Source organism: Procambarus clarkii, chromosome 42 (assembly GCF_040958095.1).
Source record: "Procambarus clarkii isolate CNS0578487 chromosome 42, FALCON_Pclarkii_2.0, whole genome shotgun sequence".
NCBI classification, from domain to species: domain Eukaryota; kingdom Metazoa; phylum Arthropoda; class Malacostraca; order Decapoda; family Cambaridae; genus Procambarus; species Procambarus clarkii.
Window position 1 is genome coordinate 34096126 of NC_091191.1, and position 27855 is coordinate 34123980.

The window sequence follows — 27855 nt, forward strand, 5'->3', positions numbered from 1 at the left end:
TGATGACCACACCTGTCATTACCACCCCCTCCACACCTATGATGACCACACCTGTCATTACCTGCCCCACACCACACCTGTGATAACCACACCTGTCACTACCAGCCCTCACCACCTGTGATGATCACACCTGTCATTACCAGCCCCTCACCACACCTGTGATGACCAAACCTGTCACTACGAGCCCGTCACCAAACCTGTGATGTCCACACCTGTCACTACCAGCTTTTAATTTCATATCTAAATATGGAAATATGTTAGTAATTATACATCCATATTTTAAGTGTAAAACACATCAGAGGCCGTTCAGTAAATCAACATTTAAGACCTCTAAGAGAGATTACATGTTAACTAAATAATAATTAATCCGTGTTAAGAGTGGACAGTGGGAGGACAAAAGTTGTATAAGGCTGCCAACTTGCCCGAGATTTAGAATAGTACAATAATTTGTGTAACAATTGGTATCTGATTATAGAAATATGCGTCCAGAGCAGCAATCTGTTATTCCGGGGAATTACAATGGAGGACAACAATAACTTATGAGACTAACATTTTACGAGAACAGCAATTAAAGCGAAGAACAACTCAAGAGAACAACAAAAAAGTTTGTTATTGGGAAAGTTTAAAACTGATTGCGATGGACACCAGAGAATTGTTGTGTACAGACCCGCAATGGTAGGACCTCCAGGTGTCGACGCAGGAGAGCGGGGACCTGCAGGAGACGTTGGCACAGGCAGGAGGAGCCCCACACCCTTGCTCGACGCCCTGGAACACGCTGACCTGACCCCAAGCTGTGCTGTTGATCGCTGGCGGTAGTGGTATCCTCCGCCCGGAGATCCTCAGGTCGTCCATACATCCTATAGTGGTAATGGTCAGGAGTAATATATTTATATCTCACTCCCCTCATATTTATATATATAAATATATATATTGAACATACCCAGTTTAACACTAACCATTGTGATAGTCTCTGTGTATGCTGAACACGGTGACTCCAGCATACTCGGGCGTGCCTCCCACGTGGACGCCCTCCTGGCCGTCCACCTGCAGCAGCTGGCCTCCCTCCAGCACCACCGAGGCGTTGTACAGGTCCCCGTCGCCGTCGTCAGCCGTCAGGAAGACCGCAGAGCCGTACCTGCCAGGGACACACCTCTTACTGACCTACAAGGTCAGCTCACATTTTCTCTTTTGTGTGAACAAATTAGTTTAAATGCAAATTGGAAAAATAAAGTAAAGATAAAGTAACAAAATTCAAATAACTTAGTGACAGAGTTACGAGGACAGTATTACAGGGACACTATTACAGGGATAGTATTACAGGCACAGTATTACAGACCATATTGTTGTTAGTATTACAGTGATGTAATGCAAGCTCTGCAATGTTAATGTTAAAGGAGTAGAATAACAATGCCCGTGAAACATTAATACATTGATTAAATGCAAATATTACGTCAGTTTTAGAGGAATACAGAGTGCCTGTATTACAATGATACAATGCCTGTATTACAGTGATAAAATGCCTGTATTACAGTGATACAATGAATGAATGAATTACAGTGATACAAAGCCTGTATTACTGTGATACAATATCAGTATTATAGTGATACAGTGCCAGGATTGCAGTGACTGAAATAGTGTACCAATGTTACAGCGCTAGTGGAACAGGTGTCAATGTTACAGTGGTAAGATGTAACATCAGTAATTGTATGCATCACTAGAGGGATAGAGAGGCAATAAGAGAGCGCGTGTACCTTGCAGCAAGGAGAGAGTGCCAGCGGCCGTCAGCGAGGGTGGCCCGGGAGAGACAGAGGGAGGTGGTGGGTCGCGGGTGGAGACGCAGCACCACACACACGCGGCCGCCCACCATCTCCACCGCCCACATGTCCCGCCCATGTTGTGACGTCATCACCACTAGTTCACCTCCTCTCCTCCGCGTCCTGAACCTGCGGCAGCAACACGTGTTATCACCTGTGTACGTGGGGCATGAGACACTCCTACCACCTGTGTATGTGGGACACGAAACACTCCTGCCACCTGTGTACGTGGGGCACGAGGCACTCCTACCACCTGTGTACGTGGGACACGAGACACTCCTGCCACCTGTGTACCTGGGACACAATACACTCCTACCACCTGTGTACGTGGGGCACGAGGCACTCCTACCACCTGTGTACGTGGGTCGACCAATGCTGACCTTTGATTACATGTCGCTTATTAGGGCCAAATACTCGCCATGTGAGGGATACAGGAAGCAATACCGAAGTATATCAGGGTATGAGATATATCAGGGCACCAGAACTATACCCCTCTCCCAGGATGTCCGTGTACCTTTTGCAAGTTACAGGGGTAACGATCTATTTCCAGTAGACAATGATAAATCCATGGATGGGTGTTACGGACCCGAGCCCAGCGTCCGAGCACGGAGCTGTGACGACCACGCCATCTGTGGGTCAGCTCCCGAAACCCCCTCCAAATGGACAGCGTCATCTAGTGAGGACAGGATATACCTGCCACAGGGGCTGGTGTCCCGTCCTAATCAGCTCGTGACATAGCCGCTGCTGACCTCTGGTGAGGTGACGCTTAGACAGCAGCGCCATCTATGGAGTGGATAGGTGGGCGTTTGTGTCTAAGCCTGTAAGTGAGGTGCCCTAGAGTGTAACTAATACTGATAATGTGCCTGATTACAGAGTCGACCTGGGACTGCTGTATTGGACGTTGGATCAGTCTACCCAAGGCAGCCATAGTATTTCCACGAGTTTGCTGCAGAAGCTGTGAGTCACCCCCCGGATGAACACTGTTGTGTTAGCCTGCCTGTGACGTGGCAGTTGAGGAATTGTCGTACCCAGGGCTGACTGGTGGAGAAGACTAGCCACTGGGGTGTTGTGGTGAGGAGAGTGATCTGTGGAATCACACGAGGCTCCTGCCTAGGGCTTGCAACCCTAGTATCGGTCGTGAAGTGGCCTACGCAGCGTAGCTGATTGGAACCTGCCAGCTACAGGCTGGATTTGTGGTTGAAGGCCTCCACGACGGTGCACCCAGTGGGACTGTGATTTGGCTGGCCTGCGGCCGGGGTAGACTCGTCTGGAGAATCAAAGGATTCATCGTGAGGCCACGAGAAGAGGACCAAGGGCTAAGCATCGTTGAGCACCGTGGAGCATCCCATGTCTTCGGAGGAAGACGAATTATTGTAAATAAGAAGTGTAGTAATAGTAACCGCGTGTGACTGTTTATATACTTATTTGTGGTGGTGGAATAATTATATATTTAAGTTTAGTGCAGTTTTATCCCTTCCCCTTTAATTTACTTATGTTACGGAACACACCCCTTGAAAGCCACTTCTAGCTTGGGGCCGGATACCCAAACTCTAATAACATCAGAGAAAGAACCCAGTTGCGACCCAATAGGGCCGTAACAATGGGATTATAGGTAATATGTTATTATGGCTGACGTGTTAGGACATTTCACACACATGATATCTGAAACAGGTATTCTGTAATTAGGGAATGTTATCATGATTGCATGAAAGACGACTGTCTTTCTGAGGGAGATGCGTCACACCTGAGAGAGGCTGAGAGAGGTACCACACACCTGAGAGAGGTGCCACACACCTGAGAGAGGTGCCACATACCTAAGGGAGATGGTGGTGGTGTAGCCGAGGGGCGTGAAGGAGAGGGTCAGCTTCACGTAACTGTTGTGGAGGAAAGTAGTGGGCGTGGTGGGCGTGACACAGCCTGGCCCCGTCCACCCCGGCAGGCATTCACACCGCAGGGAGCCAGGCGACCCCTGGCACCTGCAGAGAGAAATTGGGATGAAGAGGGAATTAGGAGAAAATGGAGCGAGAGGAGAGAGAACGAGGAGACAGGGGGTGTTATGATCTCAGCCTACAGGAGAAACGAGTCTCCCCCCTTGAGAGTTATTCAACAAGCCTGACCTAACTAGAAATTATAGGAAATATAGAAGCGATAACACAGATGTAAAATAGTTTGTTGGATTCAATGAACAATTTGAGATTAAGGGCAGTAAATAAGGAAATAGATAAATGACTGGTTAGGAAATGTGGATATTTTGTTGGAGGTGTGAGGCTGGCTTCTGGAGGGCTTTGACCTCACTTGAGGCCAGACATCGCAGGGGAAAAGCCGTGCTCCGTTTGAGCTCCCGTCAGAAAGGAACCCCTAGTGATATATCTCCAAGAGAAGAGAAGTGTGCAGACGTTCCAGCTGTGGAATTGAGCTGGGAACGTTGTGGTCTCAAGTCCTGGATGGCGAGGAGAGTATTAAGCCGCCCAGAGACATTTTCGTGGGCTGTGCAAGCGCCCAGACCAGGCTCTCTCAGAGGGAGGAGCGCCCTCGACCAGACAATCTGTGGTAAGCTCAATTTAAGCCAGTCCATAGTGATTGCTTGTAGTTGGTCGTGTGCCCAGCGACAGTAGCAATGCTTATTGATAAGTTAGACATGTTTTGATAAGGCGGAAAGCCTAAAATAAGAGAGTGGAGAGGGAGGAACATCATGGAACACGGAGCGACATCCGTCTCCTCTGAGCACTGGGAGGTGACTGAGAGCTCCTGACGGCGGAGGGCCCTCCCAGAGTGAGTGAGGCCCACCGGGCGAGGTGGAACATGGACCCGCCCAACGGGGGAGTCCACTCTCACAGTATGTAGAGGACAGATAGATGTTTGAGGCAAACATATTGTGTGATTATTTTTGTTTATGTGTTAAAGGGGAAACATTTTTATTGGAGTGTCGATTGGTTGCAGGGTTGTCTTTAGGAAAGAAGTTGCTGAGAACTTCGAAGCCAGCACAGAGGGAGTAGTTGATGAGACTCCAAGGTAGTGGAGCAGAGGACCTCGAGCTGTGAGGAGAAGCAGTGAAGAGGAGTGTCACGTGCTCCTGTAGAGGTGGTGAAGCACCATAGTTGTTCGAGGAAACTTCATGGTGTAGCAGCCAGGAGAGCTGTGGAGGACCCTAGCAGAAGTGGTGAAGCACCGTAGTTGCTCAAGGAAAACTTCATGGTAGCAGCCTGGAGGAGCTGCAGAGGATTTTGGTAGTTAAACCCGGAAGAACCTGAAGAGATCAGGGTAGTGAACTTCCAGAGGTAGAAGGGAGGTTCTAAATGATTACTTGTAGGGAGGTAATCGAGTGTTTGGTTGTCATTAGCGTGCAAGACGCAGTGAGAGGTGGGCGATTGTTTGCATTCTTATGTCAAAGAGTGTTTTATACTGAAGTTTAGAGTTACAATCGTAGGTTGGATTATCTACAGATGTATGTGTTCTAGGACTGATAGGGTGATCGACTGATCATTGTTGTGTATCAAGGAACATTGATACTGATATATTTATGTTATTGCAATCATATGCTGATTTTCATGTTTTGTACATGTTTACAGATATATTCTCTCGCTGATAGTGCAACATTGTAGTATAAGACTTGATCTACTTGAGGAGGTAGATAGTATCAGGTGGTGAATCAGAAGATAGGGTACCACTTGATAAGCTGATGATAGAGTTCTGATGGTGTCGGGGTGCAACCTGATTATAATAGTATAGAGTATAGGATTCATTATTATTATATATGTGTATGTATTGTGTATGTGCTTTGTCCAGTAAATGTATCCCAATTTGCTGGTGTTTGCCCTTGTCCTAGTGAGGCTTCCCAGGAAATAGTAAAGGAAGAGAGAGAGAGAGAAAGAACCAAGAACCACCGCTGTGGACAGGGTAGGATGGAAGTTTAGTAAGTTAAAGGGGATTGAGGAGATCATATCACATAAGGAGAGAGTGGGGAGTCACAGCAACTCGAGTAGGTGTGTGCACGTGACAACGCGTCTAAGTGTTGGAGCCGCATCCCCTAAATGTGTGACGTTGAGCCCCTCTCCAAGAGCCAGAAGCGCCTAGTGTGATCTTCTAGTGAGGTATAAGCACTCTACCGAGTTGTGGGTTAGGCTGTCCGTAAAGGAGGAACAACGACGACAACACCACCAACCCACACTATAATAAATTAGGGGCCTGTGTCCAGGAGAGTGAACTGACACACCCACACCCTGTCCAAGAGTGGATTTGTACATTCCTTCCTGAAATAGATAAACTGTGTGACCGCAGGTGTATACTCTCTCTCTTGGGAAGACTCACAGGACAAAGATGGATAAGGTGCAAGCGTTTGTGGAGTCAGGAAAGCCTGAGGACTTGGAAGGTTGCACGAGGGATCAATTGAAAGAAATAGCAGAAAAATGTGGCGTTAGGTTGAAAGCATCTAAAGTAGCTGGGATGAAGGATGAGATTCTGAGACAGTTGAGAGCCAAAAGTGAAGCGGCAGAGCAAGGAGCCCAGAAAGGAGCTGAAAGTGGAAAGGAGGACGATGGGCAGGATGAAGTGAGGTCCCAGGGATCGAGTAGGAGCAGCAAGAGTAGCCGCAGTAGAAGGAGTAGCCGAAATAGGAGCTTGGAGAGATTCCAGTTAGAGCTCCAGATGCAGCAACAATGACAGGATAAGGATTGGTTGGGTTGTCCGTAAAGGAGGAGGAACGACGACAACACCACCAACCCACACTATAATAGAGGGAAGAACAGTGGAGAGGGCACAGGTGATAGAAATAAATGAAGGCAGTGAAATAAAATTAGGTATAATAAGAGAGAGAAAAGAGGGGAGATAGAGAGGCAGACAGGATTCCGAGACTCTGAAGAAGTGGGGAGAGGAGAGATACACGCGAGATGAGAAGATGAGAGTTAGTGATAAAGGAAGTGTCTAGTATAAATCGCAAGAGATCGGAACACAAACACTGACACACACACATTAATCATCGTTAGCATAATAATGTGCACAATAAGTACCGGGAGAGAGCAATTGAGTGTTGCACATTGCAGACGAGGTTACACTTCATTTAGGTAATATACATTAATTCCCTAATTTGCATACTCACCTCAGTACCGACAGTGAAGTATTCAGGAACAATCACAACCATATCCCTTCTCTCTCTCTCTCTCTCTCTCTCTCTCTCTCTCTCAATTTTTTTTATTGGAGTTAAAATTAACGTAGATATATGACCAAACCTAACCAACCCTACCTAACCTAACCTAACCTATCTTTATAGGTTAGGTTAGGTAGCCGAAAAAGTTAGGTTAGGTTAGGTTAGGTAGGTTAGGTAGTCGAAAAAACATTAATTCATGAAAACTTGGCTTATTAGGCAAATCGGGCCTTGCATAGTACTCTGAGAAATGCGTTCTGGCTACTATGTACGACATATATACGACACGGCTGGTGTCTACTAGGTCGGTGGGTAAATCCCGCTTTGCTTCAAATAATTTTCGCGTTATTATTGTTATTATTATCATTATTTTGTTATTACTATTAATATCATGAAATTTATTTGTAATAATTGTTTACGTAGGAGAGATAGATAGATAGATAGATAGATAGATAGATAGATAGATAGATAGATAGATAGATAGATAGATAGATAGATAGATAGACAGATAGATAGATAGATAGATAGATAGATAGAGAGAGAGATATCCTTATCCGTGTTCAGAGTACACTCATGAAATAAATGAGTCACTAGGAGCAGGCTTTTGCTTGCAGTTTCACTGGGTAAGTCATTTTACAGCCGTTATGAACCCTAGTACTAGTTTAAAAATAGAGGAGCAGGGAGACAAGGAAAAGTTTATAGATGCTAGCATATATTATAGCTTACCATCTCCTCCCTCTCTCTCTTTGATATGTACACATAGAGGACTGACCTGCCGTGGAGGCCGCAGTAGAGGCCACTGGAGAGGCAGTCTGCGGCAGGACACCCGGGGTAACTGCCCTGGCCGAGGACGCTGCCGCCCAGGTCCACCAGCTGCTGGAACAACACACACCAGTTTGCAGACGAGAGTTCTCCACCCACACGGCCAGGCTCCAGCCCAACTCCCTCCTTCCATAAAATCATTTGATATAATATATCTCTAAAAGAGAATGTGCGTGATGTTCCACGGCAGATGTCTGGTGCTAACCTCAGCCATCTCTTCTGAATACTCATTGATGGTAGGTGCACGACTATCATGGGCTGGTAGAGGTTGGCCCCAAGGTCCCCCTTTAATATGATCGGTTCCCTGCAACTCCCAGTGACTCGTATGGAGTCAAATAGGGGTTTTGGGTTTCTACATAGTTCTCCAACATAACCACAACGTTGTGACAAGGTTGTATCAAATAAACAAAATGACGTGCTTATATTTTGTGCTGGGTGAATTTATTCCATGTTCCCAGAGAGAGAGAGAGACATGAGGTGGGGAAGGGGTAAAATGGGAAAAGGAAGAAAGGGGGAATAGGTAGGAGACAGTTGACAGGGATAAGAGGGATAAGGAAGAAGAGAGTAAAGAGGGAAATAAGTGGTTAGGGGGGAAGATAGGGTAAATCTGAGATAAGGGAGGCTTTGGGTAAGAGAGCCGGGAGGCATTAAGGGAAGATATGAAAGACGAGGAAAAAGAAGAAGGTAATGGTAAAGGAGAGTAGAGAGGGAGAATGGGAGGAGGCAAAGGAGGGATGGGGAAGAAAGGGACAGACAGAAGAGGCTGAAGATTTGGCGAGGAGGGAGAGACTCTGTCATTGCCCGATACTCCATCTAGTGCTAAATATATGAATGCAATTGAACTTTCATTCACACAAACACCAAATTGACAAAGAGGAATTCCTGAAACCAGCAACTTCAAGAACAAGAGGTAACAGATTCAAGCTAAGGAAACAAAGGGCCAAAAATATTAGAAAGCTATATTTTGCAAACAGAGAGGTAGACGGTTGGAATAAGTTAAGTGTGAAAGTTGCAGAGGCCAAAACCGTCAGAAGTTTCAAAGCGTTATATGACAGTACTTTGAAGATGGGACACCACGAGCGTTGCTCTCATCCTGCAACTACACTTAGGTAATGAACACCCATAGCAGCGACAGTATACAGATCTCATACATTAACACACACAAAAAAGAATAAAGTTTGTTACTCCACTAGAAGTCTTCAAGAAATGAAAAGGATATACAAAAAAGGACAGACTAAAAAACTGTAAATCACAACACTAGACAAATCACAGAGTAACCATAATCACCAAATTCGAGACACCATCAATTACCATGTAAGGAAGAGAACGAAGGAACGTAAATGGAAAATGGAAGTTGAGATGAGCAAAACAAACATAAAAGGAAATATTTAAAAAAAAATTGAAGTAAAGATGAATTAATAACGAGCCGAAATTAATTAAATCGAAAAGCAAGTTTTGATTACAAGAAGTAACCTCTTAAAATATATCAAATTATAAAAATGAAATTATTATTAGAGACATTTTATATAATATGAATATATTAAAACAAAGTTTTTGGGAGTTCTATCTGTTAGATTTTTTATTTAATTGTAAAACTTCACTTGCGTGTTTTAGGCAAGTTACTGCATTAAGCACAGACACAGTGTTCTCCCATATTAACAGGGACTTGATGAAAGAATGTGAATGACCTCTCACTAGATCTAGTTGCTCTTGGGAGGTGGTGATCATTTGGGGGTTTAAATACCGCGAAATTACCATTTCTTTTTAGGGTCTGAGTTTGGTGCAGTGGGTTAAAGGGGTACCTGCTATGCCAGTTGCTGTGAGGCTTCTGTGCTGGCTAGGGTTCGAGTCTCCTGATGGGAAAGTGTTGTAAAACTTCACTTGTGTGTTTTAGGCAAGTTAGTACATATATATATATATATATATATATATATATATATATATATATATATATATATATATATATTATATATATATATATATATATATATATATATATATATATATATATATATATATATATATATATATATATATATATAAAGGTGAAAACATGGGGGGATACATAAGGGATAAATGTGAGGTGAAACACAGAGGCTGCAGAAGGCTTATTGGCCCATACGAGGCATCTCCTATCTAAACACAAAGATTAATCCAGTGTAATTGGCCTATTATGTTGGACATTGTCTTCTGTGTTGGCATCGATATGTTCTTGTCTTGTCCTTACTCTCATGGTGGGTAGAGTAAATAGTTCCGTGATTTGGGTGTTCATGGTAGGTCGCTCTATTCTTATGTGAATTGCCTCAAGAATTTGTAATCTTCTTGCAAGAAGATTATATATATATATATATATATATATATATATATATATATATATATATATATATATATATATATATATATATATGTTTCATTGAATATGACCGCATATTCTGTATTTATTATTTTCTGGTTTAGGGCTTCTATCCCTCTAACTATTTTCTTAGCATCAGGGCTTAATTGAAATAGGAGTTCTCCAAAACTCATTTTCGTACTTTTAAGGTGAAGAAAAGAAGTGATTTACTATAGAGTGTATTACACTTATTTGTATAATTTGCACGACGTTTCGAACCTCCATGGTTCATTCTCAAGTGAACAGATCTTACAATACTAGTTGATTTTATACCCGCATTAGGTCAGGTGATAATACAATGAAGGTGAAAACATGGGGGGATACATAAGGGATAAACATAGGGGCTGCAGAAGGCTTATTGGCCCATACGAGGCATCTCCTATCCAAACACAAAGATTAATCCAGTGTAATTGGCCTGTTATGTTGGACATTGTCTTCTGTGTTGGCATCGATATGTTCTTGTCTTGTCCTTACTCTCATGGTGGGTAGAGTAAATAGTTCCGTGATTTGGGTGTTCATGGTAGGTCGCTCTATTCTTATGTGAATTGCCTCAAGAATTTGTAATCTTCTTGAATCTTGGGTTTTGTCTATTATGCAAGTATTCTTGTTCAACATTTCTCTTGTTAGAGTAATGTCATGGGCTTGTCTCATGTGATTCCTAGGGGCACCAGATTGAAGATGGCATGTCAAACGCCTCGTCAGCTTGGTCGACGTCATACCTATGTACTTACATTGAAGGTTACATCCTTCGTGGGGGCAAGTGTACATGTATACAACGCTTGACTGCTGTAGAGGGTTCTCCGTCGGCTTCGGGCTGTTTTTGATAAGGAGTTCGGAAGTCTTCTTGGTTTTGTAGAATATTATCAGGTTTATGTTTTGGTTAGGAGTAGTGCTTTTTACTCCTTTACGGATTATTTCTTTCATTATTCTTTCCTCTTTTATATGTTCACTGTGCATGGTTGATTTGTAATATAATTTTATTGGGGGTGTTGTGGTTTCTGTTCTAGGTTCTGAATTATACCAACGGTCCAAGTGTCTTCTTATAGCAGCGTTTATTTCCGCGTTGCTATATCCGTTGTTCACCAATACCTGAGTTACTCTTTCAAACTCTCTACTCACGTTGCTCCATTCAGAGCAGTGGGTAAGCGCTCGACGAATATAAGCATTGAGAACACTGGCTTTGTATCTTTGGGGGCACTCACTTCTACCGTTCAGGCATAATCCTATGTTGGTGGGCTTGGTATATACGTTGGTACTTAAAGAGGTTCCTGTTTTTGTTATTAGTACATCCAAGAATGGCAGACTGTTATTTTCACTATTTTCATGTGTAAATCGGAGTACTGACTCTCTCTCTAGGTGTCTTTTTAGGTCAATTAGTTCATCTGAGTCTTTTACTATTACGAATATGTCATCTACATAACGGCAGTATACAGTTGGTTTTTGTCTGCTACTGAAGACCCTATCTTCGATGGTTCCCATATAAAAATTAGCAAATAAAACTCCTAAGGGGGAGCCCATTGCTACTCCGTCTATTTGTAAATACATGTCTCCTTGTGGACTGATGAAAGGGGCTTCCTTTGTACATGCTTCGAGAAGACTTTTCAAGTGTGGCTCAGGTATGTCTAATTTGGGGGTGCTCTCGTCTCTGTATACTCTGTCCAGTATCATTCATATGGTTGTGTCGACTGGGACGTTGGTAAAAAGGGATTCAACGTCCAGGGAAGCGATGATTCCATCGGGCTGGGTAGATTTGATCAATTCTAGGAAATCTGCTGATGATTGTAGACTAAACTTACTTGGAGTGTATGGAGTTAGGAGTTCATTGAGTTTCTTTGCCAGGTGATAAGTTGGGGTTGGTATTTGGCTGATTATAGGGCGTAGTGGGTTACCTGGTTTATGCGTCTTAACATTGCCGTAGGCATATCCTAAGCCATAGTCGCCTTGAAGTTTATTGAAATGCACCCTACCTTTCTTTGCGTTGATTGCTGTAATTGTTTTGTTTACTTTCCGCTTAAGGTCTTCTACGGGGTTCCTCGTGATTCGTTGAAATTTGGAGTCGTCACTTAGGATGTCGCTAATTTTGTTCATGTATTCATGGGTAGGAATCAATACATATGCTGCTGTTTTGTCGGCTTTTCTTATTGTTACGTCTTTCAGATTTTTTAGTTGTTTCGCTGCTTCTTTGAGTCGTGGGGTTAAGATTGTAGATGAATATGTTCCTCGTTTTTTCCCTGCTTCTGCAAGTAGTTCAGCTTGAAGTGTGTCAGTGGTGATGACTTTTTTGTTGTCTTCTAGCTTATGGATATCGTCCAGAAGCATTTCGATTTCCAGGCGTTTTTGATGCATCTTTGGTTTAGATAAGAATTGACAATTTAGACCAAGATTTAAGAGGTCTTGTTGGTCCTGGGTAAGATCATAAGAAGTCAGGTTAAAGTAGCCATCTTTAGGACGAGGGATTTTTAGCTGTCCACCGTTTAGGGCTGTTAACTTACGGAGTGTCTTTGTTTCTACAAGAGTTTTATGTTGTTGTTTCAGGTTAAATAGTTCACTGTTGATGGTTCACTTGAGAATGAACCATGGAGGTTCGAAACGTCGTGCAAATTATACAAATAAGTGTAATACACTCTATAGTAAATCACTTCTTTTCTTCACCTTAAAAGTACGAAAATGAGTTTTGGAGAACTCCTATTTCAATTAAGCCCTGATGCTAAGAAAATAGTTAGAGGGATAGAAGCCCTAAACCAGAAAATAATAAATACAGAATATGCGGTCATATTCAATGAAACATGTTTGAAAGAAAACCTGCTGCCAGTATACACCAATATATATATATATATATATATATATATATATATATATATATATATATATATATATATATATATATATATATATATATATATATATATATATATATATATATATTTACTGCTACTACAGCGCCTCTCACCTGGCCGTTGACTCTGAGGTTCCGGAGACAGCCATAGAAAGGTGGGAAACTCCCTTGTAAAGTGTTTGCTGGTAGAGGGTGTGACAGTCCACCCACTTGTAGCGGTCCACTTGTGTTGAGGACGCGGGCGGCACGAGGCAGTCTGGCCGCCCCTCTACAAGTGTGGGCGTCGGGATGGGTGTTCGTCTTGGAGTGGTTGTGGGCGAGGGTGGAGGGTGGAGGCGGTGGTACGTCGTCTGGTCCGTTGCCCGTGCACAAGTCCACAATCATTTCCACCAACTGAGAGTGAGAGTGGGAGAGAACGAGCGAGGAGAGAGGAAGGTGATGGAGAAATGAAAGAGGATGGAGAAGGAGAAGAAGGGACGAGCAAGGGAAGAAGAGCAGTACACAGGTTAATGAGAGAAGGAAAATTGGATGAGGGATCGGAAGATAAGAGTGGGTGAAGAAAAAGAATTAAGAGAAGAGAAGGAAGCGTGAATGGGGAGGATGAGGAGGTGAGAGAGCACAAATTGGGAAAGGAGAATAACCCGCGATTAATATTTTGATGTAAATGGTGTTGGGTGAGTATTTTACACACTTCTGAACTATTAGTAATTATCACCTGACGAGCAGCTGTCTCCCGAACACTGAATTATAATCGTACTTTGTTGAACAATAGATGACTATCTCTGCTGAACAAAAATTAACTTTCATACTCCTATAAGTATTGTGAGAGATGACATTCTCACCTGAAAATTTTTAATATTGCATACTATCCTGAATTATATATATCATACCAGTTTAAACATTGAATACCTATCATAGACGCCTGAAAAAATATATAACGATCATACAATCCTGAACCACGAAGAGTAAAACTCACTCTATCTCCAAAAAATATCTAGTACCTTTCATTATTCATTAGTGGACTGTCCCACACTTTGAATCTGGGTATCACCCATTTTTAACATTATTTGCATCGGCACATTGATGCCCTGATCCAATTACCTGCCATAATATTATACATTGCAAAAAATGCTGGGTTGCCCATGTATTGGCTGTCCAAGCTGCAATGTAATCGAAGTATGCATTCGTAAATGTTAAACTGTGTATCGAAAAACGACCTTTTATCAAATATAAAAATATATTCATTCGGTGGCCCTTTCTCTTGAATGTAGATTAAATATATTACATGGGCCTGACGAAGGCCGAATTTCAACCACAGTTTTCAAAAGGGATTTATCTTCTATGGTGATGACAGTACCTACAGCAAGTGTCAAAGAAAACTAGGTATAGTTCACAGTGAAGTGTTAAATGACATTTATTATAGTTTAATCGACTATAACAGGCAGTAATCGTGACCTGTCGAGACTAGTCAGGCGATTAACAACATGAGATTTGTTATGATAATGAATGAATGATATGAAATAATGATAATATTTACCACTACAAAGGAAGTCGCAACGATATTGGTCACAACAATCATTTGGATTTCAAAACTAATACCTATAGTCCAAAGTCTCTGCTCTACATCCTCACTCCTCACCTCGTCTTTCCATATAAGGTCGATCCTGTGCCAGGTGTTGTCTGCCAGGGAGTAGGAGGCGTTGAGGTCGAGGGTAACAGGGCCGCCTCCCAGGTCCAGCAGGAGAGACGGACGGCCCTGACGCAGCTCCAGCAGCAACAGGTCCCTAGCGGTGTTCTCTTCGGTCCCTGGGGTTGGTGCCCCCTGGTCCGGTCCTGAGTACAGCAGCGTGGCCGCCATGGATCTGGTCAGTACCTCCAGACTCAAGTGGACTTCGGCACAAGGCGGGATGGGCGGCACCCACGCCCACCCGCCCACTGTAACGACCTCATCTTCACTACTTCCCAAGTCTGACCCTCCACCGTCGTCCTCGAAGTGCCTAACGATCACTTTACAGCGAGAACCCCAGGTGCCGTGAGGACAGATGCATCTGAGGAACGTATCGTCCAAACAGAACCCAGGAAATAACTTTACAATGTTCTGCAGATAAATATTCCTAATTGTGAAATTCTAGTACAACACCAGACTAAGGAGCTCGCTAATCCGGACTCAGTCAACCTGGACCTCTGTGTAATCTTACCAATTGACTCTTTAAGTTTTTGTTTGCCAAACTTCACCAAACTAGGACACAAATCCGTGTTATTGGGAGTCTCGGCCAAGTTATGAATGTTTAAGGGCCTTCAACCAGTGTAGCCTGAGCAGCTGGAAGTTAAAACTGACCTTGTCAAGCTCATGTGCAGTAATTTGTGTGTTGGGTTGTCTCAATAAACAAACATGAATAAATAAAATATTTTACCTAATATAACAATAATTACATAATTTGGAACTAACTTGGAACTTGATCAGTTCCAAGTTAGAAGTATAGAAACTTTAGACACACAAGCCCACCAGGGGACTTGAACCCTGGCCACCAAGATGGCAGGTACGCACTTGTACCAACTACACCATACTCAGAGTCCTAAAGAGGAGGGAATATATATATATATATATATATATATATATATATATATATATATATATATATATATATATATATATATATATATATATATATATATATATATATATATATATAATATGTGTATATATAAATATATATATCTACATATATACATATATTCATATTAATTACAATGTAAATTATTACAAGAGGGAGCTTTCAAGCAATGAAATGGCAGAGTAGAGGAGCGTAACCAGGCTACATCACACCAGAGGCGAGAGTTTGGCTGGTGTTAACACACTATACGACTTACGCACATGTATGGCGACAACGTGGGAATTGCTGCTGTTTTATCATTTCTCTTATAATTGCCTTTCCCTATTATATGCATATTTTTAAACATGTTGCACTCTTGTGCAAAGTTCAGAGGATACATGTGCCACTAACTCACGTGGTGCCCATCGATGTGTTGTGGACAGTTACTGGCAACTCACCTGGTACCTGAGGATGCTGGAATGCACCTGCCACCATTCAGACAGGTGTAGGGGGTGCAGGTGTCGTGGGTAGCAGGTGTGGTGTGTCCACAACCACAGGTGGTGCGGACCTCCATCTTGGGTCCCACTAGCGCCGAGATGTTGGCGTCTATGATGCTGAAGCCGTCAGTAAGGGCAGCGCGCACCCAGCACCCGTCCACGCACCCGTCGGCCTCCTGGGTGGCTACGACACGCAGGTCCTCATAGTCGGCCTCGCTCTCGTTCTCGTACGTGTTCTCCAAAGGGACTGTACGAACGACCTCCTGGCATGTCCCAACGCCGACCTCTTGCACACTGACTCCTAAAATGGCGCTCAGCTGTGAAGAAAATATTTCACCCAATGAATAATCAGCCCACGACACGCATGTAGTAACCTGGAAACTTCAGAGGAATTCTATCAACCGCCCCACAGACGTACATGCATAACTTTGAACTGTAAAATGTTGAGAGAGCATATGACGGAAAGTTACTTCTTCTCGTATGTCAGACTTAATTACAAACATAAAAAATATTAAGCCAAGTAATATGCATGCAAATCTAGCTTTAATGGTTCACTTGTCTCACTGCGACAAGAGGAATGAGCTATATCGCACAAACATTAGGTATTTCAAAATATATATATTAATAAAATGAGCATATAAAAAACGAGGCATATTAAATGTTTTGACTTTGATGTTTAGGTTAATGAAGTGTTCAACTTCCGCTTTGAATTATACTTATGGTTTTACTTCTGTTGTCGCGACTGCTGCTGTCACGACTATTGCTAAAGTTATCATAAGTACTGCCACCATTTCCACAACTATTCCAACTATTACCATGACTAATGCTTCAATTATCACAACTTCTGTTACTATTATTCCCAGAACTTTCGCTAATATTATCATGACTACAGATATTATTTACACAGCTACAGCTATTATTTGTTTGTCAACACCTATTCTTCACATACTACCCAGCAATAGTCATACAATCTTATTCACAGCTACTTTTACTACAACTACTGCCACGATTAGTAGTACTATCAGTACTAATAAACGCCCACACTCACTTCTTGCTAGTGGAAGGAACTACTGCTACCACTACTCCGGTTATTGTCCTCACAATTACAACTACCGGGCCTCTAATATGGTTCATTATTTACGACACAAATGATGTTACTGCTGTTAATAACGACTTACCAGCTGAGTGAACTCACCTCATTTTTCCTATACATGAGGATGTGGTCGAGATTGGGCACACCCGGAGCTACCAGCCACACCCGTGACGACTCTGTGGCGGGCATGGTGTGGTGCCCGCCCAGGGCCTCCACTGACACTGCCCGCGTGCCCATGCTGCCACTGCCCGCCCGCACGCCCATGCTCCTCCTGCCCGCCCACGCCTCTACCGTCGTCTCCAGCTGGCTGAGTATTGATGCCTCACCCTGTGTTACAAGACGCGGTTATGTGTTGGATGTGCTTAGTATCGATCTTTTTGTGGATCTTGTTCATAAGTAATTATCAAAGAAGGCACCAAGCCTGGAAGGCTATGTAGCACTATACGAATCTTGTTCGTCTGTCACTCCGGTGTGCATGTCTTCGTCTGTCTATTTATCCTTCTGTCTCTCTTTGTTTAATTGTCTGTTTTCGTCTGTCAGTTTCTGTCTGAACCATACTCTCTTAAACGTACCTCTCTGGCCATGACCAGCTGGTAGGGGTTCACCGCCAAGGTAAGCGGGGTGGCGTGTGTGACGTCATGGTGGTTTAGGGACTTCACCTCGACTGTGACGTTGGCCCTGACCCCAAATTGACCTTGGCTGACGTCGTTGACCTTGAAGCTTAGCTCGTACCTGATGGACATGATACGTGTTCCCTTGAAAACAATAAACAAAGATGAGACAGTTTCATTGCTATCCATGACTCAACGTTTAATGAAGATTAAGAATGTTTAATTGATAGTCTAGAACAACAAATGGAGCACAAGTCCAATCCGGTCCTCAGGAATAACGTCCAAATACTCATTAATACAGCAGTAAAACTCCCTGTTTGTGAATAAGGATCATTTACATTTGACACACAACTCGTTAGGTTCAAATTCGTCCTGGATAGTACTTCTCTTTTTACCCGTGGTCGAATCTCACCGCACTAAATGCTCCGTCCATGTACTTAAAATACAAATAACTGCCAGCCTTCACCTTCCTTCCTTCACCTACCTACCTCCAGGTGGGAAGGGAACCTTCACCTACCTACCTCCAGGTGGGAAGGGAACCCTCACCTACCTACCTCCAGGTGGGAAGGGAACCGTCACCTACCTACCTCCAGGTGGGAAGGGAACCGTCACCTACCTACCTCCAGGTGGGAAGGGAACCTTCACCTACCTACCTCCAGGTGGGAAGGGAACCGTCACCTACCTACCTCCAGGTGGGAAGGGAACCCTCACCTACCTACCTCCAGGTGGGAAGGGAACCCTCACCTACCTACCTCCAGGTGGGAAGGGAACCGTCACTTGCCTACCTCCAGGTGGGAAGGGAACCCTCACCTACCTACCTCCAGGTGGGAAGGGAACCGTCACCTTCCTACCTCCAAGTGGGAAGGGAACCGTCACTTGCCTACCTCCAGGAGGGAAGGGAACCGTCACTTGCCTACCTCCAGGTGGGAAGGGAACCCTCACCTACCTACCTCCAGGTGGGAAGGGAACCGTCACCAACCTACCTCCAGGTGGGAAGGGAACCGTCACCTACCTACCTCCAGGTGGGAAGGGAACCGTCACCTACCTACCTCCAGGTGGGAAGGGAACCGTCACCTACCTACCTCCAGGTGGGAAGGGAACCCTCACCTACCTACCTCCAGGTGGGAAGGGAACCCTCACCTACCTACCTCCAGGTGGGAAGGGAACCGTCACTTGCCTACCTCCAGGTGGGAAGGGAACCCTCACCTACCTACCTCCAGGTGGGAAGGGAACCGTCACCTTCCTACCTCCAAGTGGGAAGGGAACCGTCACTTGCCTACCTCCAGGAGGGAAGGGAACCGTCACTTGCCTACCTCCAGGTGGGAAGGGAACCCTCACCTACCTACCTCCAGGTGGGAAGGGAACCGTCACCTACCTACCTCCAGGTGGGAAGGGAACCGTCACTTGCCTACCTCCAGGTGGGAAGGGAACCTTCACCTTCCTACCTCCAGGTGGGAAGGGAACCGTCACTTGCCTACCTCCAGGAGGAAAGGGAACCGTCACTTGCCTACCTCCAGGTGGGAAGGGAACCGTCACCTGCCTACCTCCAGGAGGGAAGGGAACCGTCACCTGCCTACCTCCAGGTGGGAAGGGAACCCTCACCTGTCTACCTCCAGGTGGGAAGGGAACCGTCACCTGTCTACCTCCAGGTGGGAAGGGAACCGTCACCTACCTACCTCCAGGAGGGAAGGGAACCGTCCCTTGCCTACCTCCAGGTGGGAAGGGAACCCTCACCTGCCTACCTCCAGGAGGGAAGGGAACCGTCACCTACCTACCTCCAAGAGGGAAGGGAACCGTCACCTGCCTACCTCCAGGTGGGAAGGGAACCCTCACTTGCCTACCTCCAGGAGGGAAGGGAACCGTCACCTACCTACCTCCAGGTGGGAAGGGAACCGTCACCTACCTACCTCCAGGTGGGAAGGGAACCTTCACCTACCTACCCCCAGGTGGGAAGGGAACCTTCACCTACTTGCCTCCAGGTGGGAAGGGAACCGTCACCTACCTACCTCCAGGTGGGAAGGGAACCTTCACCTTCCTACCTCCAGGTGGGAAGGGAACCGTCACTTACCTAACTCCAGGAGGAAAGGGAACCGTCACTTGCCTACCTCCAGGTGGGAAGGGAACCGTCACCTGCCTACCTCCAGGAGGGAAGGGAACCGTCACCTGCCTACCTCCAGGTGGGAAGGGAACCCTCACCTGTCTACCTTCAGGTGGGAAGGGAACCGTCACCTACCTACCTCCAGGTGGGAAGGGAACCTTCACCTACCTACCTTCAGGTGGGAAGGGAACCCTCACCTACCTACCTCCAGGTGGGAAGGGAACCTTCACCTACCTACCTTCAGGTGGGAAGGGAACCCTCACCTACCTACCTCCAGGTGGGAAGGGAACCTTCACCTACCTACCTCCAGGTGGGAAGGGAACCGTCACCTACCTACCTCCAGGTGGGAAGGGAACCGTCACCTACCTACCTCCAGGTGGGAAGGGAACCTTCACCTACCTACCTCCAGGTGGGAAGGGAACCGTCACCTACCTACCTCCAGGTGGGAAGGGAACCTTCACCTACCTACATTCAGGTGGGAAGGGAACCCTCACCTACTTACCTCCAGGTGGGAAGGGAACCTTCACCTACCTACCTCCAGGTGGGAAGGGAACCTTCACCTACCTACCTCCAGGTGGGAAGGGAACCGTCACCTACCTACCTCCAGGTGGGAAGGGAACCGTCACCTACCTACCTCCAGGTGGGAAGGGAACCTTCACCTACCTACCTCCAGGTGGGAAGGGAACCCTCACCTACCTACCTCCAGGTGGGAAGGGAACCCTCACCTACCTACCTCCAGGTGGGAAGGGAACCGTCACTTGCCTACCTCCAGGTGGGAAGGGAACCGTCACTTGCCTACCTCCAGGTGGGAAGGGAACCCTCACCTACCTACCTCCAGGTGGGAAGGGAACCGTCACCTTCCTACCTCCAAGTGGGAAGGGAACCGTCACTTGCCTACCTCCAGGAGGGAAGGGAACCGTCACTTGCCTACCTCCAGGTGGGAAGGGAACCCTCACCTACCTACCTCCAGGTGGGAAGGGAACCGTCACCTACCTACCTCCAGGTGGGAAGGGAACCGTCACTTGCCTACCTCCAGGTGGGAAGGGAACCTTCACCTTCCTACCTCCAGGTGGGAAGGGAACCGTCACTTGCCTACCTCCAGGAGGAAAGGGAACCGTCACTTGCCTACCTCCAGGTGGGAAGGGAACCGTCACCTGCCTACCTCCAGGAGAGAAGGGAACCGTCACCTGCCTACCTCCAGGTGGGAAGGGAACCCTCACCTGTCTACCTCCAGGTGGGAAGGGAACCGTCACCTGTCTACCTCCAGGTGGGAAGGGAACCGTCACCTACCTACCTCCAGGAGGGAAGGGAACCGTCACTTGCCTACCTCCAGGTGGGAAGGGAACCGTCACCTGCCTACCTCCAGGAGGGAAGGGAACCGTCACCTGCCTACCTCCAGGTGGGAAGGGAACCCTCACTTGCCTACCTCCAGGAGGGAAGGGAACCGTCACCTGCCTACCTCCAGGAGGGAAGGGAACCGTCACCTGCCTACCTCCAGGTGGGAAGGGAACCCTCACTTGCCTACCTCCAGGAGGGAAGGGAACCGTCACCTACCTACCTCCAGGTGGGAAGGGAACCGTCACCTACCTACCTCCAGGTGGGAAGGGAACCTTCACCTACCTACCCCCAGATGGGAAGGGAACCTTGACCTACTTGCCTCCAGGTGGGAAGGGAACTGTCACCTACCTACCTCCAGGAGGGAAGGGAACCGTCACTTGCCTACCTCCAGGAGGAAAGGGAACCTGTACCTACTTGCCCTCCAGGTGGGAAGGGAACCTGTCACCTACCTACCTCCAGGAGGGAAGGGAACCGTCACTTGCCTACCTCCAGGTAGGGAAGGGAACCGTCACTTGCCTACCTCCAGGTGGGAAGGGAACCGTCACTGCCTACCTCCAGGATGGGAAGGGAACCTGTCACCTGCCTACCTCCAGGTGGGAAGGGAACCGTCACCTGCCTACCTCCAGGAGGGAAGGGAACCGTCACTTGCCTACCTCCAGGTGGGAAGGGAACCGTCACCTTCCTACCTCCAGGATGGGAAGGGAACCGTCACCTTGCCTACCTCCAGGTAGGAAAGGGAACCGTCACTTGTCCTACCTCCAGGTGGGAAGGGAACCGTCACCTGTCTACCTCCAGGTAGGGAAGGGAACCGTCACCTACCTACCTCCAGGTAGGGAAGGGAACCGTCACCTGTCCTACCTCCAGGTGGGAAGGGAACCGTCACCTGTCTACCTCCAGGTGGGAAGGGAACCCGTCACCTTACCTACCTCCAGGAGGGAAGGGAACCGTCACCTGCCTACCTCCAGGAGGGAAGGGAACCGTCACCTGCCTACCTCCAGGTGGGAAGGGAACCCTCACTTGCCTACCTCCAGGAGGGAAGGGAACCGTCACTTGCCTACCTCCAGGTGGGAAGGGAACCGTCACCTACCTACCTCCAGGTGGGAAGGGAACCGTCACCTGCCTACCTCCAGGAGGGAAGGGAACCGTCACCTGCCTACCTCCAGGTGGGAAGGGAACCCTCACTTGCCTACCTCCAGGAGGGAAGGGAACCGTCACCTACCTACCTCCAGGTGGGAAGGGAACCGTCACCTACCTACCTCCAGGTGGGAAGGGAACCTTCACCTACCTACCCCCAGGTGGGAAGGGAACCTTCATCTACTTGCCTCCAGGTGGGAAGGGAACTGTCACCTACCTACCTCCAGGAGGGAAGGGAACCGTCACCTACCTACCTCCAGGTGGGAAGGGAACCGTCACCTACCTACCTCCAGGTGGGAAGGGAACCTTCACCTACCTACCTCCAGGTGAGAAGGGAACCTTCACCTACCTACCTCCAGGTGGGAAGGGAACCGTCACCTACCTACCTCCAGGTGGGAAGGGAACCGTCACCTACCTACCTCCAGGTGGGAAGAGAACCTTCACCTACCTACCTCCAGCTGGGAAGGGAACCGTCACCTACCTACCTCCAGGTGGGAAGGGAACCTTCACCTACCTACCTCCAGGTGGGAAGGGAACCTTCACCTACCTGCCTCCAGGTGGAGGGGAACCTTCACCTACCTACCTGCAGGTGAGAAAGGAACCTTCACCTACCTACCTGCAGGTGGAAGGGAACCTTCACCTACCTACCTCCAGGTGAGAAAGGAACCTTCACCTACCTACCTGCAGGTGGAAGGGAACCTTCACCTACCTGCCTCCAGGTGGGAAGGGAACTGTCACCTACCTACCTCCAGGAGGGAAGGGAACCGTCACGTACCTTCCTCCAGGTGGGAAGGGAACCGTCACCTACCTACCTCCAGGTGGGAAGGGAACCTTCACCTACCTAGCTCCAGGTGGGAAGGGAACCTTCACCTACCTACCTCCAGGTGGAAGGGAACCGTCACCTACCTACCTCCAGGTGGGAAGGGAACCTTCACCTACCGCCCTCCAGGTGGGAAGGGAACCTTCACCTACCTACCTCCAGGTGGGAAGGGAACCTTCACCTACCGGCCGTCAGGAGTGTCGGGGGCCATAGTGAGGTCGCCGGTGTCGGTGTCAAGGAAGAAGCCAGACAGATGGTGTCTCCAGGAGTACGTCTTGGCGGCGGCGTCCCAGTCGTCGGGGTCCTGGACGTACACTCTCCCCAGGGGCACCGGCCTCCCCTGTGGCTGGGGGAGAGAGAGGAAGGTCAGAGTGACACTCTCCCCAGGGGCACCGGCCTCCCCTGTGGCTGGGGGAGAGAGAGGAAGGTGAGAATGACACTCTCCCCAGGGGCACCGGCCTCCCCTGAGGCTGGGGGAGAGAGAGGAAGGTGAGTGTGACACTCTTCTCTGGGGCGCTGGCATTCCTGTGATTTTTTATTTCACTTCGTAGTGAATTCACACACACACACACACACACACACACACACACACACATACACATGCACACACAGTCATCGCTCAGGGATCGTAGTCCATGGGCCCGGGTTCAATTCCCGGTAGAGGAAGAAACAGACGGGAAAAGTTTCTTTCACCTGAAGCCCCCTGTTCACGTAGCAGTAAATAGGTACATAAGAATAAGACCGCTCGTTCGGGCTACATCGTAGGTATTTGTGCATTCGAGAGAAATGTGTGTGATAGAGGAAAAATAAGTCTGGAGTAAGAAAGGCGGAGTCCAAGAGCTGACACCTCGATCCTTAACGGCACAAACTGTAAATGCTCATAGTAACTACACACACGCATATACACGAACACACGCATTTATTAACAAGAATAAACACAAATGGGAAGAGTATTTCACCTAATTCTGCTCTTCACCTATCTGTATATAGTTACCTTGGAGTTAGTCAGCTGCTGCGGCCTGCATCCTGGGGATGCATATATATAAGTAAGATAACAATTTATGTATTAGCCGATGAGGAACCATTATGTCGTGAGACGTTACACACGACAACCGACGGTTAGAAGGGCGGGATGCAGAGCCACGAGCTGGATCCTGTAAACACACATAGTAAATAGGAACAGTAAATACACACACACACTCACATACAGCCCTCACTTGGCCCTCAGCCTACCTCTCCTCGAGATTCACTCTCTGACCCCACGGTCGGGAGCCGGTCGGCCGAGCGGACAGCACACTGTACTTGTGATCCTGTGGTCCCGAGTTCGATCCCGGGCGCCGGCGAGAAACAATGGGCAGAGTTTCTTTCACCTTATGCCCCTGTTACCTAGCAGTAAAATAGGTATCTGGGTGTTAGTCAGCTGTCACGGGCTGCTTCTTGGGGGGTGGAGGTCTGGTCGAGGACCGGGCCGCGGGGACACTAGAGCCCCAAAATCATCTCATAATACCCTCAAGATAACCCCTCCCCCACCGGCCCATCATCCCTCTACCGCCGTTCAGCGCCCACTCCCGTACTTGCATCAATTCCTCTCTAACCATCAACTTATCATCACAACCAGCACTTAATCTAACTTCTCATTTACATCTCACACCAGTAGAAACATATTAAAAACTATTTTCTGAGAACACAGGTAATATCGTGTTCAATGAATGCCTTAAGAAATAGTTTACAAATACTGTTGGAGTTACAAATAAAATTGAGGAAATAAAAGAGAGTTTGAGAAAAAGTTCAGAATATTATTGCAGTATTGGTAAACCAAGATAAATAATATCATCTCAGATGTAATATTTTCAGGAGATTACTAGCCATTACAAAAATAAAGGTTACAAATACAGGGAGGGGTTGTAGCACTCCTAGTTACAAAAAAAAGTTTGACAGTGAAAGTTTGAGGAACTATGTTAATGCAACTGTATACACAGTGTTGGAAGAATGCAGAAACGCATTTTGGGTGAGGCTAATAGCTCTTGTACATTTTCAGTGTTACTTCTGAAGCAGTGGGTCCTTAAACTGACCATCTCTCGGGGTGTTGACGAGACCCACGGGGTCACCGCCTAATGTTATTCCAGTTAAAGAGCCAATATGAATGGTAAAAAAAAAATAATAATGGGAGTACGTAACCTCCCCACTGTTTCAGTGGCCATTCATTAAAGGCTCAACTGAGTGTAGACAAATTATAATGGCTATCTTGTGGTTATTTTAAAAGGATTTCGGGGATTAGCGTCCCCCGCGGCCCGGTCCTCGACCAGGCCTCCTTTTTGTTACAACCCCCCAGGAAGCAGCCCGTAGCAGCTGTCTAACTCCCAGGTACCTATTTACTGCTAGATAAACAGATGCAACAGGGTGAAAGAAACTCTGCCCATTTGTTTCCACTATCGCCTGGGATTGTACCCGGAACCTCAGAACTACGAATCCGAAGCCCTGTCCACTCAGCTGTCAGGCCCCGTTATTGGTTAGAGAGTACAGTACACTTATTTCAAGTTGTTGATGTCCGATGACCGGTTGGGGGAAGGGGGGAGGGAATTATCAGGGGTAAGGCCTCAAGCCATTACGACTATATAGCACTTGGAAGGGGTCAGGATAAGGATTTGAGCTGGGACGGAGGGAAAGGAATGGTGCCCAACCACTTGGACGGTCGGAGATTGAACGCCGACCTGCATGAAGCGAGACTGTTGCTCTACCGTCTAGCCCAAGTGGTTGGGTTCGGGAAGAGGGAGATGACGGTGAGTTTGAGGTCCAACAAGTTGGTACTGAAGTTCCTTCAGTACCAACCCAGTGACTGATAGAAGGAAAGTGACAACAGAGACTTCCCACACTGTGTGGGCAGTGCCTGCAGGGTGACACTGACCTGCAGGGGTATGGGTAATGAACAGCCTGTAGGATGACATTTCTCTGCAGGGTGTGGACAGTGACTGTAGCCTGGAGGGTGGCCCTGACCTGGAGGGTGTAGAAAGTAACTATAGGCTGGAGGGTGGCACTGACCATCAGGGCGGCACTGATCTGAAGGGTGTGGACAGTGACTATAGCCTGGAGGGTGGCCCTGACCTGGAGGGAATGGACTGTGACTATAGCCTGAAAAAGTGGCACTGACCTGGCGGGTGGCACTGACCTGGAGGGTGTGGACAGTGACAGTCTTGGCGGCGGGGGTCATGGGGTTGTCGTTGAGGTCGCCCACATGGACGGTGAGGGTGGCGGTGGCGGTGAGGGGCGGCCAGCCGGCGTCCGCCACCACCAGCGGCACCAGCAGGGAGCGCCGCTCCTCCCTGTCTACCCCCGCCCGCGTCCACACCACGCCCACGCCACGCCCCTCGTCCCCTCCTGCAGGAGAATTCAGTGGTTAATATACCACCGGCTAGTACGGCCACGCCATTCGTATTCCTTTGAAGAAGAACATAAAGGGGCATACTGTATCAACAACAATAATTCAATGGCAATATCCAGGCTCAGACACACACACACGCCCGGATTACGCCCTCAATATGCCAACAAGCTGTTTCAGACGACAAACCCTAAATCACTAAAGTCCAGAGTAAGTCCTTCAGATTTGTGTATCAGACCGAGCAGCGTTGATGGTGTGGAGAGCACCGCCGCCTTCACTGCTGCTGTCGCCGGTCACTGCCGCCAGCCCCATACATATCACCTCCACCACCACCAGCAACCCGACAACCATTACCACCAGCACCCTTGACAACTATCACTATTACCACCACCACCTGCAGCCCTGTAACCTGGACCACTGCAGCACCACCACCATCTCTACCTCCATCACAACTACCACCACCACCACTACCACTAACAGCTTCAATAGCACCAGAGAGAGAGAGAGTATTACATAAATGATGCCCAGAAAGGTCAGCAGAGGTTTTGATTAATCCTGCACTCATGCTCTCGGGAGTGAACGTTCTATGTGTGCCACGAAAGCTTGGCTGAAAAGAACAGTAAATCTCTCCTCGAAATTCTCTCTCTGCCCCTGAATATAACCAACAATATTACCACTGGGAACACTGTCTTCGGTCAGTGAATTGGCTAATATATATATATATATATATATATATATATATATATATATGTCGTACCTAGTAGCCAGAACGTACTTTTTGGCCTACTATGCAAGGCCAAATTTGCCTAATAAGCCAAGTTTTCTTGAATTAATATATTTTCTCTAATTTTTTTCTTAAGAAATGATAAAGCTACCCATTTCATTATGTATGAGGTCAATTTTTTTTATTGGAGTTAAAATTAACGTAGATATATGACCGAACCTAACCAACCCTACCTAACCTAACCTAACCTATCTCTATAGGTTAGGTTAGGTTAGGTAGCCGAAAAAGTTAGGTTAGGTTAGGTTAGGTAGGTTAGGTAGTCGAAAAACAATTAATTCATGAAAACTTGGCTTATTAGGCAAATTTGGCCTTGCATAGTAGGCTGAGAAGTACGTTCTGGCTATTAGGTACGACATATATATATATATATATATATATATATATATATATATATATATATATATATATATATATATATATATATATATATATATATATATATATGTGTATATGTCGTACCTAGTAGCCAGAACGCACTTCTCAGCATACTATGCAAGGCCCAATTT

At 46.9% G+C, this 27855-nt stretch overlaps 1 protein-coding gene across 1 annotated transcript; it reads right to left on the reverse strand.

The window, feature by feature from the left end:
• Nucleotides 1-98: 98 nt before the first annotated feature.
• On the reverse strand, nt 99-27130 carry LOC123747861 (putative neural-cadherin 2). The gene is made up of 14 exons (XM_069339745.1): nt 26887-27130; nt 26356-26564; nt 23375-23535; nt 17761-17920; nt 17291-17515; nt 16057-16412; nt 14644-15052; nt 13119-13397; nt 7727-7827; nt 3629-3790; nt 1752-1943; nt 957-1135; nt 668-857; nt 99-156 (listed from the first exon to the last, which is right to left on the reverse strand). Exons 1-14 carry the CDS (start codon nt 27128-27130, stop codon nt 99-101), a joined length of 2925 nt encoding a protein of 974 aa, XP_069195846.1.
• Nucleotides 27131-27855: the final 725 nt, after the last annotated feature.

Bases quoted from the DNA above. Each gene is read 5' to 3' on its own strand.
- LOC123747861 (XM_069339745.1), bottom strand. From the start codon at position 27,130: ATGAGTGCAGGATTAATCAAAACCTCTGCTGACCTTTCTGGGCATCAT. The intron at 17,516-17,760 runs GTACGTTTAAGA...CTTGTAACACAG, and splicing joins AGCTGGTCATGGCCAGAGAG to GGTGAGGCATCAATACTCAG. The intron at 1,136-1,751 runs GTACACGCGCTC...TGTCCCTGGCAG, and splicing joins CACTCTCTCCTTGCTGCAAG to GTACGGCTCTGCGGTCTTCC.